Here is a 13,213-nt window from a genome sequence, read left to right as displayed (position 1 = left end):
ACCTGTGGGAGAGGGGGGGTTGCATTTAAAGTTATTGCAGGTACAGGTGGATGCAGTCAGAGCTTTTGTGGGACCAGATGGGCGAAGTCAGATTTTTTGTGGTAGTGGGTAGGTGTGGTCTAAGCATCTGTGGGAATGGGTGGTTGCAGTCAGAGTGTATGTGGGAGTGGGCAGGAATGGTCAGAGGGTCTGTGGGAGTGAGCAGGTATGGTCAGTGTGTCTGGGAGTAGGCAGCTGCAGTCAAAGTGTTTGTAAGAAGCAACTGGATGCTGTCAGAGTGTCTCTGGGAGTGTGCTGTTTGAGTGGCTGTGGGAATGATCAGGTACTGTCAGAGTGTCTGTGGGAGAGAGCAAGTATTGTCAGGGTGTCTGTGGGAGAGAGCAAGTTCTGTCACAGCGTCTGTGGAAGTGGGTAGATACTGTCATAGTGTCTGTGGGAATGGGTGGGCTCAGTCAGAGCGTCTGTGGGAGTGGGCAGGTGCTGTCTGTGTGAGTGGGCAAGTGTAGTCAGAGTGTCTGTGGGTGCAGTTGGTTGCAGTCAGCATGTTTGCAGGAGTGGATAAACACAGGGTTTAAGAAAACAGTGCAGCAGCTCTACCTTGTGTCTTCAGGACACTCTGCCTTTGCCCTCTATCATTATATATTGTGTATGCATGCTATATAAAGCATGGCTGCCAGATTTTAACATTTGAGCCATTGCAAGAATCAAGTACCATAACTTTGTTAAATGGAGAATGGGTTATACACAAAGGCACTTTTCATTGTGCAACTGTACAGCATTTTAATGGAAGAGGCTCATAATTCATAATGTTCGAATTGCAAAAGCTGTTGTTAAAAAAAAAGAAAAGAACCTTTTTAAGGTTTCTTTTATTCTGCTGAGAGAAATTAAATTACACTGAAGCTTAGCTAGATGATGCTGTGATCTGCATACTGAAATTGGTAGTGCACCTTTCAGTGTATTTACAGTCCCAGGATTCAGTCATGTTTTTGTTTATTGTTGCTGGGCCACACAGGGAATGAGTGCTACACAGATTGCATCCTGGTGGGAGCATATAGTAGTTGTTTTACAACTGTTTGACAATTTGCATACTATGAAAGTATAGTCTTTGTTAAGTAAAATGAACCTGCATTTGTTACTGCACTCCCTTTGGAATGTAACCAACCCTCAGCCTTATCCCTCAACACTTTGCTAACTCACCTCAACAGGAGTAAGAGGACTGAGCTGATTTCTTATCTGTCAGCCACAGAGGAAAAGGGAAAGGATGGAAATGCCAGAGTTCTGTGGTTCAGAGAAAAGGTTTCTAATTCCAAATGCGATGCCTCGTGTGTGTGTGTGTGTGTGTGTGTGTGTATAGACACACACACTCACACACATAGATCAGCCATAACATTAAAACTGCTGATAGGTGAAGTGAATAACTAGTGAAGTGATTATCTCCTTACAGTGGTACAAGGAAGGGTGACAGGATCATGGGTGCCCAAGGCACATTGATGCACGTGGGGAATGAAGGCTAGCCCGTCTGGTCCAATCCCACAGAAGAGCTACTCTAGCACAAATTGCTGAAAAAGTTAATGCTGGCTATGATAGGAAGGTGTCAGAACACACACTGCATCACAGCTTGATGCGTATGGGGCTGCGTAGCTGCAAACCACTCAGAATGCCTATGCTGACCCCTGTCAACTGCCAAAAGATTCTGGACTATAAAGAGAACTGGACCATCAAGCAATGAAAGAAGTTGGCCTGGTCTGATGAATTACTTTTTTTTTTTTTTTTTTTTTTTTTTTTTTTTTTTTTTACATCGTGTGGTTGGGCAGGTGCATCACTTACCTGGGGAAGGGATGGCACCAGGATGGACTATGGGAAGAAGGCAAGCCGGCAGATGTGGTGCGATGCTCTGGGCAATGTTCTGCTGGGAAACTTTGGGTCCTGGCATTAATGTGGATGTTACTTTGACAACTACCACCTACCCAAACATTGTTGTAGCCCAAGTACACCCCTTTATGGCAGCACTATTCCCTAAGGGCATTGGCCTGTTTAAACAGGATAACGTGCCCTGCCACACTGCAAAATTTGTTCAGGCATGGTTTGAGGAGCATGACCAAGACTTGAAGGAGTTGATTTGGCCTCCAAATTCCCCAGATCTCAATCCGATCGAGCATCTGTGGGATGTGCTAGACAAACAAGTCCAATCCATGGAGGCCCCACCTCGCAACCTACATGATTTAAAGGATCTGCTGCTAACATCTTGCTGCTAGATACCACAGCACACCTTCAGAGAGCCTGTGGAATCCATACCTCGATGGGTCAGAGCTGTTTTGGCAGTATTAGACAGGTGGTTTTAATGTAATGGCTGATATCGATGTGTGTATGTGTGTGTGTTTATATATATATATATATATATATATAAATGGAAGCATTGTGAGAGGGGATAAAGAGTGCTAATGTGAGAATACTGAATATTCACTACCCTTTTGTGTCCTGTCCCAACTATACATTAATCTAGCCAACCTTTATGTGACTGCCTAAAAGTAATGCCGTGGACTTCATGCCTAGATAAATGATCGTTTAGGACACAGTTCATGTGACACAGTACTGACAAGCAGTCCTGGTTTACATATGAAGTTATAGCCTGGACAGCCTTTAGTTATTTTAATACAGTTTAATTAAAACTTAATTAAAACATAATCAAATTTTTGCATACTCCAATTCTAATGAAATCAAGTCTGTATTGCTTTTCAGAACTTGTGAGTAGCTCAATTCCCATAGGTCCTCTTTGTGGACGCTTCTTATAATCACATTCATATCCAGGCATCTGTTGAACACAGAGCCGAAATATGGGCTGTATCCAGATTTTTCTTATGTAGATCTATCCGGAAAGAATATTTCAGTTATGCCTTTAAGACAAGCACTTCCTTTAGGCCCCCCACCAAAATAATCGGGGGATAGAAATTACAGACTGAGAAAAGGAGATTAAATTTTTTTCACCTCGCCTGTCCACGCCTCTGAGGTTGTCTGATTTTTCTTGGATAGAAATGTCAGACACCCCAAAAAAAAAAAAAACAATAGAAAATCCAGACTGAAGGTTTTATTTAACACTTTTTGAGGTTTTTTTTATAATTACATAAGCAGTTCAAAAGAAAAAAATCTGCAGTAACCAGGTGACATTATCGAACTAAGGCAAAGTCTTGGTCTTGAACTGTTTTTTAGAAATGCAAATCATTTTTGTATCCCTGTGAGCTCCACAGCAGCAGAAAGTCAGTCACAAGTGTAGATAGCTCCAAGCAGAAAAAGTATCAGGAATCAGGATGAATCAGGCAGATCAGAAGGGTGAGAGGAGCCACAGCAGTAGAAGTGTGACAGGATCTAGCACTGGCATCACATCAGGTGCACATATATCTTGGCAGATAGAGAGAGAGAACAGAATATTAGGTATGCTCTCATGCTACTCTGGTTTAAAGAGTGTACATTGTGTTCAGAGTGCAAGCAGAGGCTGCAGCAGGTCTAGCTATGACAGCATAACAAAAAGGTAGAGCCAGAAGGTAACACCGGCATAAGGGCATCCTGATGAAGGCATCCTGCAACTCCACCGTCAACAAGCCTGACTGATCGTATGAAAAAGCACCCCTTAAGCATTAATATTATTATCATTGAAAAGGCTGCTTAATTACCCTTGAGGTTTTTCTGGGGGTACAGAAGGTCAGGGCAAGAATCAATCCAGAGAGCAAAAGAGCAAGAGTGCTTAATTCGTCAGGAGATACTTTCATGCAGGCAGTGTATATTTCTTATTTGGTTGAGTGTAAGCAATTTTTTTCTACCAAGTTGCAGTTTTTATGGCGAGAAATAAAGGCATATGCTGATGATAGAGTGCCACAGTGCAGTGCTATTTTTAAATCCACTTTTGACTAAAACTGTGATAACTTTATTACTTATCAGAACCCTAAATATATTTTTCTGAGCACTTAAAAGTCCTGTTCCATTTCATACAATCTGGTTTGTGGATGTTTGCTAGTTATGTTGTCACAGGTTGATGTAATAGACTACTTCATGTAAGTACTAATTAAATATGACTGACTTTTTTTTAAAAAAAATCCATAACAAATAAGAGCAAAAAAACTCTTCTTTCCTGACTTTTCAGACTTTTCATTTAGGAAAACTTATTAAATACCAGACTCCTCATATTTATTGCCAGTGAAAATACAGTTAAAAAGAGAAAAAAGCATATTGTTATTCAAGCCGGTCAATTGTTTCTAGAACTGAAATAAATATATGAAATCCTATAAATATAAATCCTATAAATCACACTGCATAGTCATATTCCTCTGTCTTTCTGTTACCTTTCACCACATGATCTGTTGCACAGCTGGATTTCCATCCAACCTCCAACCTCTATTTTCATTGCACTTTGCCCAGCTGTGCCCACCCGTGCCCACCACCTGACCCTCTCTTTGGCTGTCATGCTCCTCAGGTGGGCGATCAGATCCTGGAGGTGAATGGGCGGAGCTTCCTGAGCATTCCTCATGACGAGGCAGTGCGTGTGCTCAAGTCTTCCCGTCACCTCATGATGACTGTGAAGGACGTGGGACGATTGCCTCACGCCCGCACTGTGGTGGGAGAGACCAAGTGGATCGCCAGCTCCCAGATCACAGAGAGCTCGGCTAGCAGCAGTGTAGCAGGGTGAGATAAAAAATGAAGTGTTTTAAATGTTTTATAGATTTTTAATGCTCTGGTACTTATGTAATGGAGAGCTTCTGTGTTTCTGGTTTGTACGATCTATTATGTGGTGCCTCGTTTAAGCACCAAATAATAGACTTGATAAATCATAAGTGTGTTCTGTACGCAGATTTTTTTTTAAAGAGGCAGTACCACCAGTCTAAATGTGTGTGAATGGAGAATTTGTTTTTAAACCAGTATTTTTCCTAGGCAGTGTAGAATATTACAATGCCATTGGCTTATGCTGGTATTGGTTTATATTGTATTTATATTGTATGTCGAAACAACTGAGCAAAGGAAAGACTCCCTGAGATGACGAAGAAACATTAAAAGGTGCCGGACTCAAAGGGAACCAATCATTTTCTGAGTGAAACCAGACTGTGGGATTATGAATCATTATTGTGCCACAGTTGTATACTATAAATATAAAGTAAAACACTACTAAGACCTATTACATATACACTATATGGCCAGTAGTTTGTGGACACCTGACCATCACACCCATATGTGCTTTTTGAACATGCACGTACTTCCTTGGGGACACATGAAGCCAGCCACCACATCTATTCAAACTCCTGCTCATACGATGTACTTCAGAAGTAAATTTATAACTGCCTGTAAATAAGGTAATATTTTGTTGTAATGTGCAATATATATTGTCTGTATATTATCCCTTGCCTATTTCACAAGCATTTTGTTTGAAGCCTCACTGGCAACACTGATATCATCTGTTTTCTGCCTGTTACGTCTGAGAGTATGTGAGCATTTTGTGTTGTTTTCACTCGTGTCTCTGCCTGAGTAAACAGCCTGTGGGTGTTCAGGCGGTGTGTTTGTGCTTAATAAATTGCCAATTCTATGCTTAGACATGCTGATTTAATTTGAGTCCTGAAGCCGCTCTAAGGTTGGGTTCAAATCCCCATTTTAAAAGTAGGCCTAGTGATAGCTATTTCTCCTTCTATTTCTCTGTCTCTCCACATCTTTACAACCCCCCAGCAGCCCTGTGGCTGAAAAGAGTTGTGAAAATGCTGCAGCCTGCTCCTGGTGTCACAGCTGTATGCTTTAGTGAAGCATGAAGTTAAGAATGGAACCCAGATCAATGCCTTTGTTCCTCAGGCATGTCCCAGGTTTTATTTTAAATGACGTGTGTCACCAGTAGCGGCTTATTCTGGGAGAGCGTGCTTTTGTATGCAGGTCTATAAATACATGTGTGTATGTTTGTGTCTGTAGAGCGATGGTGGGTAAATTGCCCTTTGTGTCCAGTTTCCCATCAGCTTTAATGGAACGTGGCTGATGGAAGGTTAGCTGTACTTGCAGGCCAGAGAAAAATGCAAGGTGGCATTTTATAAAGGGCCATTTATTAGCTTATTTCTTGGCTTAGTTGGAGTGAGGTACACCTACACAGAACAGGCCACAGTCCCAGAGGACTAGTCCAATTCTTACTGTTATGGTTTCATCAACGCTGCAGACTGAGGCTCATTATAATGCTAGAGAAGGAGAGTAGGATTCTCTTGTTTGTTGACACACAGCAAATACTTGAACTTAAGTTCTTTTCTTCTCAAGACTAACTCAGGATCTGCAGCTCCATGCATTCCAAAGAACCATTTCTCAGAAACGTCTAGTCATCAGTGTCAATGCAGATGATGTATAGAGTTAAGTGTAGCAAAACTATATGATAGTTCACCTTTTAGTCTGTAATAGTTACATAACAGATATCTTACATTAACACCCTACAACTGCGAACATAATGCTGAAAAAATGTGGAAAACAACTGAATGAATGACAAGAATTCTTTCTATGGTGAAGAAGGACCCCTTTACAACAGTTGGCGAGATCAAGAACACCCTCCAGGAGGTAGGTGTATGAGTCAAAGTCAACAATCAAGAGAAAATTTCACAAAGGTAAATACAGAGGGATTACCACAAGAGATAAACCACTGGTAAGCTTCAAAAGCGGGAAAACCAGATTAGAATGTGCTAGAAACATTTTAAAAAACGTGTACAGTTCTGAAACAACACCCTATGGACAGATGAGACAATAAGCAGAGAAGAGTGTGGAGAAGTGAAGGAGCTGCTCAATCCAAAGCATACCATCACATCATATGGCATGGGCATGTATGGCTACCATTGGAACTGGATCCCTTGTATTTATTGATGATGTTACTGCCAACAAAAGCAGCAGGGTGAACTCTGAAGTGTATGGGGCTATATAATCTGCTCAGATTCAGCCAAATGCTTCACAACTCATTGTATGGTGCTTTACAGTGCAAATGGACAATGACCCAAAGCATACTTTGAAAGCAACCCTAGAATCTTTGAAGGCAAAGTATGGAATGTTCTGCAATGGCCAAGTCAATCACCTGACCTGAATCCAACGGAGATAGCATTTAATGTCCTGAAGGCAAAACGCCCCAAGAACAAGAAGTATAATATAATAATAATAATAATTATTATTATTATTATTGTTTTTATTTATTTATTTATATAATTTATATGATTTAATTTCAATTCCAGTATACTCTAGTAGATAGCTAAAATAACAGTAACTTTGTCAAGGTCTAAATATTTATGGACCTGTCTGTATTATCTGATCATTTTACAAGTTTACCACAAACAACAGACATTCATTCATTTCACTCATTCATTTTTCCTACATCCAATGACACAGTATCATTTTGCCAAAAAGATTAGGAAATGTCTCCATTGTGATAGATTTCTAAGTGACTAAATGTCAAGCACAGGATGTTCATTTGTCTGTAGAATTTTAGTCTGAAATATGTAACTTTGCAATGACTTTTGATAGCCCTAATAAAGATACATTAAGCCTAGTGTTTCTAATAATGGATGAAGATGATATGTATTAAAAGGAAGTTGATATAGTGGAAAGAATTCAGTTAGGATTCAAGTAGGGTATAGAAAATAAAAATCAATGCATAAAGAATTCTTTTAGTCAGATCATGGCACCCAGAAATAAAATTGAATTGAATTGTGAGTTCCCTAGCGATCCATTATGTGATTGCAATGTGTAGCAATATAATTGCAGTATGCTTTTTTTTGTTGTTGTTATTATTGTGCAGCCCTAGTACGCTGTAAAACTGCCATTCTTTAATAATTACTGTTTCCCATCACTGTCAAAAGATGAAAACTGGCCAGTATAATTATAGGTGTATTTACATTGGGTTTTTTTTTTTTCCACTTTCTGTTAGTCACTGCTTTTGAATTCTGCCAGAGTGCTTTCCTGCCACAGTATTGATTTCTTGTTATTTCTTTCTCTCCTGTAGTCTTTCTATGGATCAAGGGGCTTCAGCCTCAGGAAAGGTGAGTGCTGAGTTTCTCCATCTGAGCAAAATGTTCTCTTGTGTTTCTCTTGTTAACACACCAATTTTCACAGCAGTGCTGCCATACAGAGGCATGTTTTTCACTTGTAATTACCTCGCTGTAATTAGCACTGTAGAGCAGTTTTGAGTATTTGTGCTTCCAACTGTTTATAGTACAGTGTAGATTTGCTATAAAAATGAATCCCAAAAATCTTGTGTATACATTACAGTAGAAAGAGCTCTAATTTAGGGTTTTGGTTTGAGTCATAAAATGGCCATCTGCTGTTGTGCTTCTCTAATCTAGCATATTGATATTGCGTCAGTGAAAATGAAGTCATGGTAAAGGATATTGGGTGTTTGGGCTGCATAATGGATTAGGTTCAGTCTGTTTGCAGTTCTTTAATGACTAAAACTATGCCAGTATGATAATGTTCTTGGCTAAATAATTAAAATGGGAATGGGGTCACAGTGACGGGTCGTTGCCTGGTGTATTATAGACAGAACAATCTCATCATTGATGAATGAAACCAAAATCTGCACAATATGAAATTCATAGACACTGTAGCTGTAATGATACGTGGGTTTTAGCTGTAGATTAGATTCATAGCTTAGAGTTAATTTTTTCTGCTGTATGCTTGGTAAACTAAAGAATGTATGGATATCTGTTTGAGAACCTTCAATCCGTGGGGGGACCCTCCTTTACCCTCAGAAGAGCCTCAATTCTTCATGGCACGTCTAATGGCTTGTGTATTCTGAGATGCTTTTCTGCATACAATGGTTGTAAAGAGTGGTTATTTGAATAGCTCTTTGAGCCTTCGTGTCAGCCCTCCTGTCAATCCAGCCCTTCTAGCACCACCAACCATTCCACAGACAAAATCACTGAGATCATATTTTCCCCATTCTGATGTTCGATGTGAGCATTAACTGAAGCTCTTGGTCTGTATCTGTGCGATTTTATGCATTTTGCTACTGTCACATGATTGGCTGATTGGAATTGCATGAATGGTGTTCCCAATAAAGTGGCTTGCGAGTGTATATTTTCCCAGTTTATTGTGTCATTATTTTATTTTGGTGATGTTTCTTCCTTTATTATTGTGATTACATTACTCGATGACTTAATATTTACCTGGGTGAAATCAGATGTGTTAAAACACTAAACTGGAGCTCGACATGCCTGGCTTAAAAGATGCTATGAGCAGTGGTACACAGCAAGGCAGAGAGGTATACAAGATATAAATAGATAGTGTGGCTCTTCCTCCATTACAATTTGACCTTGTGTGTGTTAGTTTGGATAACACACAGAATCTGTGTAAAACACTTTGTCATTGATGGTGGGTTTGGATCGTATAGACCTGTTACTGAACTGCGGCCAAATCACAGCCATGTCGATATTCACTATAATCACACTCTTGCTCGTGCAATATTGCTTAAGTATGCTGTAGCATTACAGTTTCCCTTCCCTGGAACTAAGAGGCCTAGCCCAAACATGTTCCAGCATGACAAGGTCCCATGCACAAAGCGAGGTCCATGAAAACATGGCTTGCCAAGGTGGAGCCTGCAGAGAGCCCTGACCTCAACCCCACTGAACACCTTTGGGATGAACTGGAACACTGACTGCACACCAGGCCTCCTCACCTGACATCAGTGCCCGACCTCGCTAATGAGCAAATCCACACAGCCACGCTCCAAAATCTAGTGGAAATCCTGCTGTGTGTATGTGAATGGAGAAATATTTATTATTAAATGTTTAGCGATTTCCAAAATGTTAGAAATTACTTCATTTTATTGGAACAATCTATGTGCAATTAATCAGAAAAGACCAACATTTTATCACTCTAATTAGGTACTTTAGGCACACCACATATTTATGCTTTACAGTTCTATTTAGCTAGTGCTGTATAAAAGTCTTTTATCAACAGGCTTAATGGCTTTACCCTAAAAATGTGCTTGTCTTTAATAAAGCAGTCATTTAGAGGCCCATAAGGATCTGAGTGAGCAGTTAAGTTTTACAAAGATTTAGCTTTCCTTATTTAATTGCTGTTCTGTATCATTTTGCATGGTCTGTGGCTATAATAGTAAAAGCTGTAAGAAGAAACTCCAGGTTTCTTCAAAAACCTTTGACTGGCAATGTACACTCACTGGGCACTTTATTAGGAACACCTGTGCACCTCCTCATTCATGCAATTATACAATCAGCAAATTATGGGGCAGCAGTGTAAGGCATAAAATCATGCAGATACATGTCAAGAGCTTCATTTAATGTTCACATCGTACATCAGAATGGAGGAAAATGTGATCTCAGTGGCTTTGACTGTGGCATGGTTGTTGGTGCCAGATGGGCTGGTTTGAGTATTTCTGAAAGTGCTGATCTTGTAGGATTTCCACACATAACAGTCTTTAGAGTTTACACAGAATGGTGCAAAAAAACAATAACATTCAGGGAGCGGCAGATGGAAATGCCTTGTTGAGGAGCGAGGTCGGAGGAGAATTGCCAGAATGGTTAGAGCTGACAGGGAAGCTATGGTAAGTCAGATGACCACTCTTTATAATAAGGTGAGCGGAAAAGCTTCTCAGAGCGCACAACACATCAAATCTTGAGGTGGATCTGCCTCAACAGTAAAAGACCACATTTGGGTTCTACTTCTGTCAGCCAAGAATCTGGCTACAGTGGTCATAGGCTCATTGAAACTGGATGGTTGAAGATTGGAAGAATGTCACCTGGGCTAATGAATCTGGATTTCTGCAGATTGTAGAGTCGAAGTTTGGCATTAATAGTATGAATACATGAACCAATGATACATGAGCTTGTGTCAAACAGGTCAGGCTGGTGGTGGTGGTGTAATGGGGTGTAATGCTTTCTTAGCACACATTGGGCCCCTTGTTATTTACCATATGCATCCCTTTATGGCCACAGTGTACCCATTTTATACTGTAATAGCTGCATCCAGTATGATACATGGTTCTGAATAATGAGTTCAGTATAATTCACTAGCCTCCCTAGTCACCAGATCTGAATCTAGTAGAGCACCTTTGGGATGAGGTAGAGCAGGAGATTCGCAGCATGAATATGCGGTTGACCAGTCTACAGCAATTATGTGATGCAATCATGTCAACCTTAACCAGAATCTCACAGGAATGTTTCCAACACCTTGTGGCATCCGTGTCAGGTTGTTCTGAGAACAAAAGGGGGTCCTACCCACTAATGGCTTGGTGTGCGTATTAAAGCGGCCGGTGAGTGTATATCTATATATACACAGAAAGCTGCATCCGCAGTAAAGCTTGCCACCATTTTGTTTGAACAGAAAATGAGAAAACGTGCACTTTCATTCGATTCACTGCTTTCTTTTTACTAACAAGTACCCTAGTGTGATGGACAGCCTTCTAATAACTAAGAACCTTCAGGAAAAAAGAACATTCCATTCTGGAAAAAAAACATGAATGTTCCAGGCTTTTAAAAGAGAGAAAAAGAAAAGAAAAATGAGAGGGGCATAATGGTGAGAAGAAAAATGGAGAGAAAAGGGAGCGGTCAAGACAATTTAATGCAACGCAAGGTGACCAGGTTTCATGCAAACAGCATGAGATTTCTGTGGAAAATAGCACTTGTCGATAAAACTGATGCAGCCTGTGAGCAGTGAGTTCTGTGGGTTGTGCTTGAATGTAATGAACGGAGTGTGCAGTGTTTGCATGCTCTCCCCATGTTTCGGGGGTTTCCTCCGGGTACTCCGGTTTCCTCCCCTAGTCCAAAGACCTGTGGTGTAGGCCGATTGGCATTTCTAAATTGTCCATAGTGTGTGAATGGGTGTGTGAATGGGTGTGTGAATTTGTGTGCGATTGTGCCCTGTGATGGTTTGGCCTCCCGTCCACTGTGTCCCCGCCCAAGTTTCCTGGGATAGGCTCCAGATTCCCCCCGCGACCCTGTGTAGGATACGCGGTATGGAAAATGGAAGGGTGGATGTGATGAATGGAAAAGTAAACAGGGAAACGGATAAGGAAATGAAGTGTTGTATCCACTTAATTGGATATACATTGGTGCGTGTAATTCCTGCACGATTCAGTTTAACTTCATTATATTACAAAACCTGGCTTCACTGTAATGTATTGCACTTCTTTGCAATAGATGTGACTACTGTTTAGTGTATAAATCACCTGACTCTAGTATCACCTCTTAACTGTAATGTAACCATTTTAAAGTTCATCACTGGGATTTCATACCATAATTTCAGTGTCTGATTACAGTGATAAATAGCTCTATCTTTAGAAGTGTACAAACAACTATTTAATTTTCCATAGGCACATATTAAAGCCTGTGGCAAACATTTAAAAAAAATAATTGCTTAAGTAATTGCAGATGTACTTGCTGGTATGTTTTGATTAATTACAGGTCAGTGATCAAATGTGAGCTGCTGTGGGGAAAACGCACACAGATAAATGGCATAATCTTTAAAAGGAAGATGTCCCGTATGTAATTTCATTACAAAGCCCCTGTCAGACACTTTATCTCTCCCCAGCGCATGCAATGAACTTAATTCAGCAGAAACACATATGATTAAAGATTTAAGATAACCACTGTCATTCTTTACACATTTTTGTCCCGTTTTAAAGCTTTAAAGCAGGAAATAAAAGTATGTGATATAGGAGTGTGATGTGATGTGGTCTTAAGGCAAGTGAATGAAGTGTTTTTAAAAAGAAAAAAAAAGATATCACAATCAATCTTTGTTCACTGATATCTTGCTTGTACTTATTTTATTATATTGAAACAGAAATATATCTGTAGACTGTAGACACTACTGTTTTCAGTCTAAAATCGAATGTAAATCCGACAGTTTTGGAAAATGCCTCTAAATAGGAAGGAACATGTAAAATGTTATCAATGCGGGTTATCTAGAAATGGAGATTTTTTGTTCCTGAATATAGAAAGAGAAACTGATTTTGAGAAAACAACATTGTTTAAAATACAGTGTGGTGTCATGTGGTTCTAATCTAGTGAGAGTGTTTTATGAAAGGAAATTGGCATGTACATCATAGTGACTCAAAACTTAACATTTATATAACTATATATCAGGAAACGAGCTTTTCGTGGATATATGATATGACATGATTGTACAGGGGTGGACAATACTTATTATGTTAGTATACTTAAGTATTATTTTTACATATTTATACTTTACTTAAGAATTATTGAAATTGAAT

The 13,213-nt window shown here is 39.8% G+C and overlaps 1 protein-coding gene across 3 annotated transcripts in view; it reads left to right on the top strand.

The window, feature by feature from the left end:
• Positions 1 to 13,213, top strand: part of whrna (whirlin a) — a 112,139-nt gene that overhangs the window by 65,728 nt on the left and 33,198 nt on the right. For all 3 annotated transcript variants that reach the window (XM_026929155.3, XM_026929156.3, XM_026929154.3), the window contains exons 4-5: positions 4,466 to 4,674; positions 7,988 to 8,024. In XM_026929155.3, coding sequence (XP_026784956.1) covers positions 4,466 to 4,674; positions 7,988 to 8,024 — 246 coding nt within the window. The remainder of the gene's footprint in view (positions 1 to 4,465; positions 4,675 to 7,987; positions 8,025 to 13,213) is intronic.

This window comes from Pangasianodon hypophthalmus, chromosome 15 (genome assembly GCF_027358585.1).
Source record: "Pangasianodon hypophthalmus isolate fPanHyp1 chromosome 15, fPanHyp1.pri, whole genome shotgun sequence".
NCBI lineage: Eukaryota > Metazoa > Chordata > Actinopteri > Siluriformes > Pangasiidae > Pangasianodon > Pangasianodon hypophthalmus.
The sequence above is the reverse complement of the archived record's forward strand: the minus strand, read 5'-3'. Positions and strand labels throughout refer to the sequence as shown.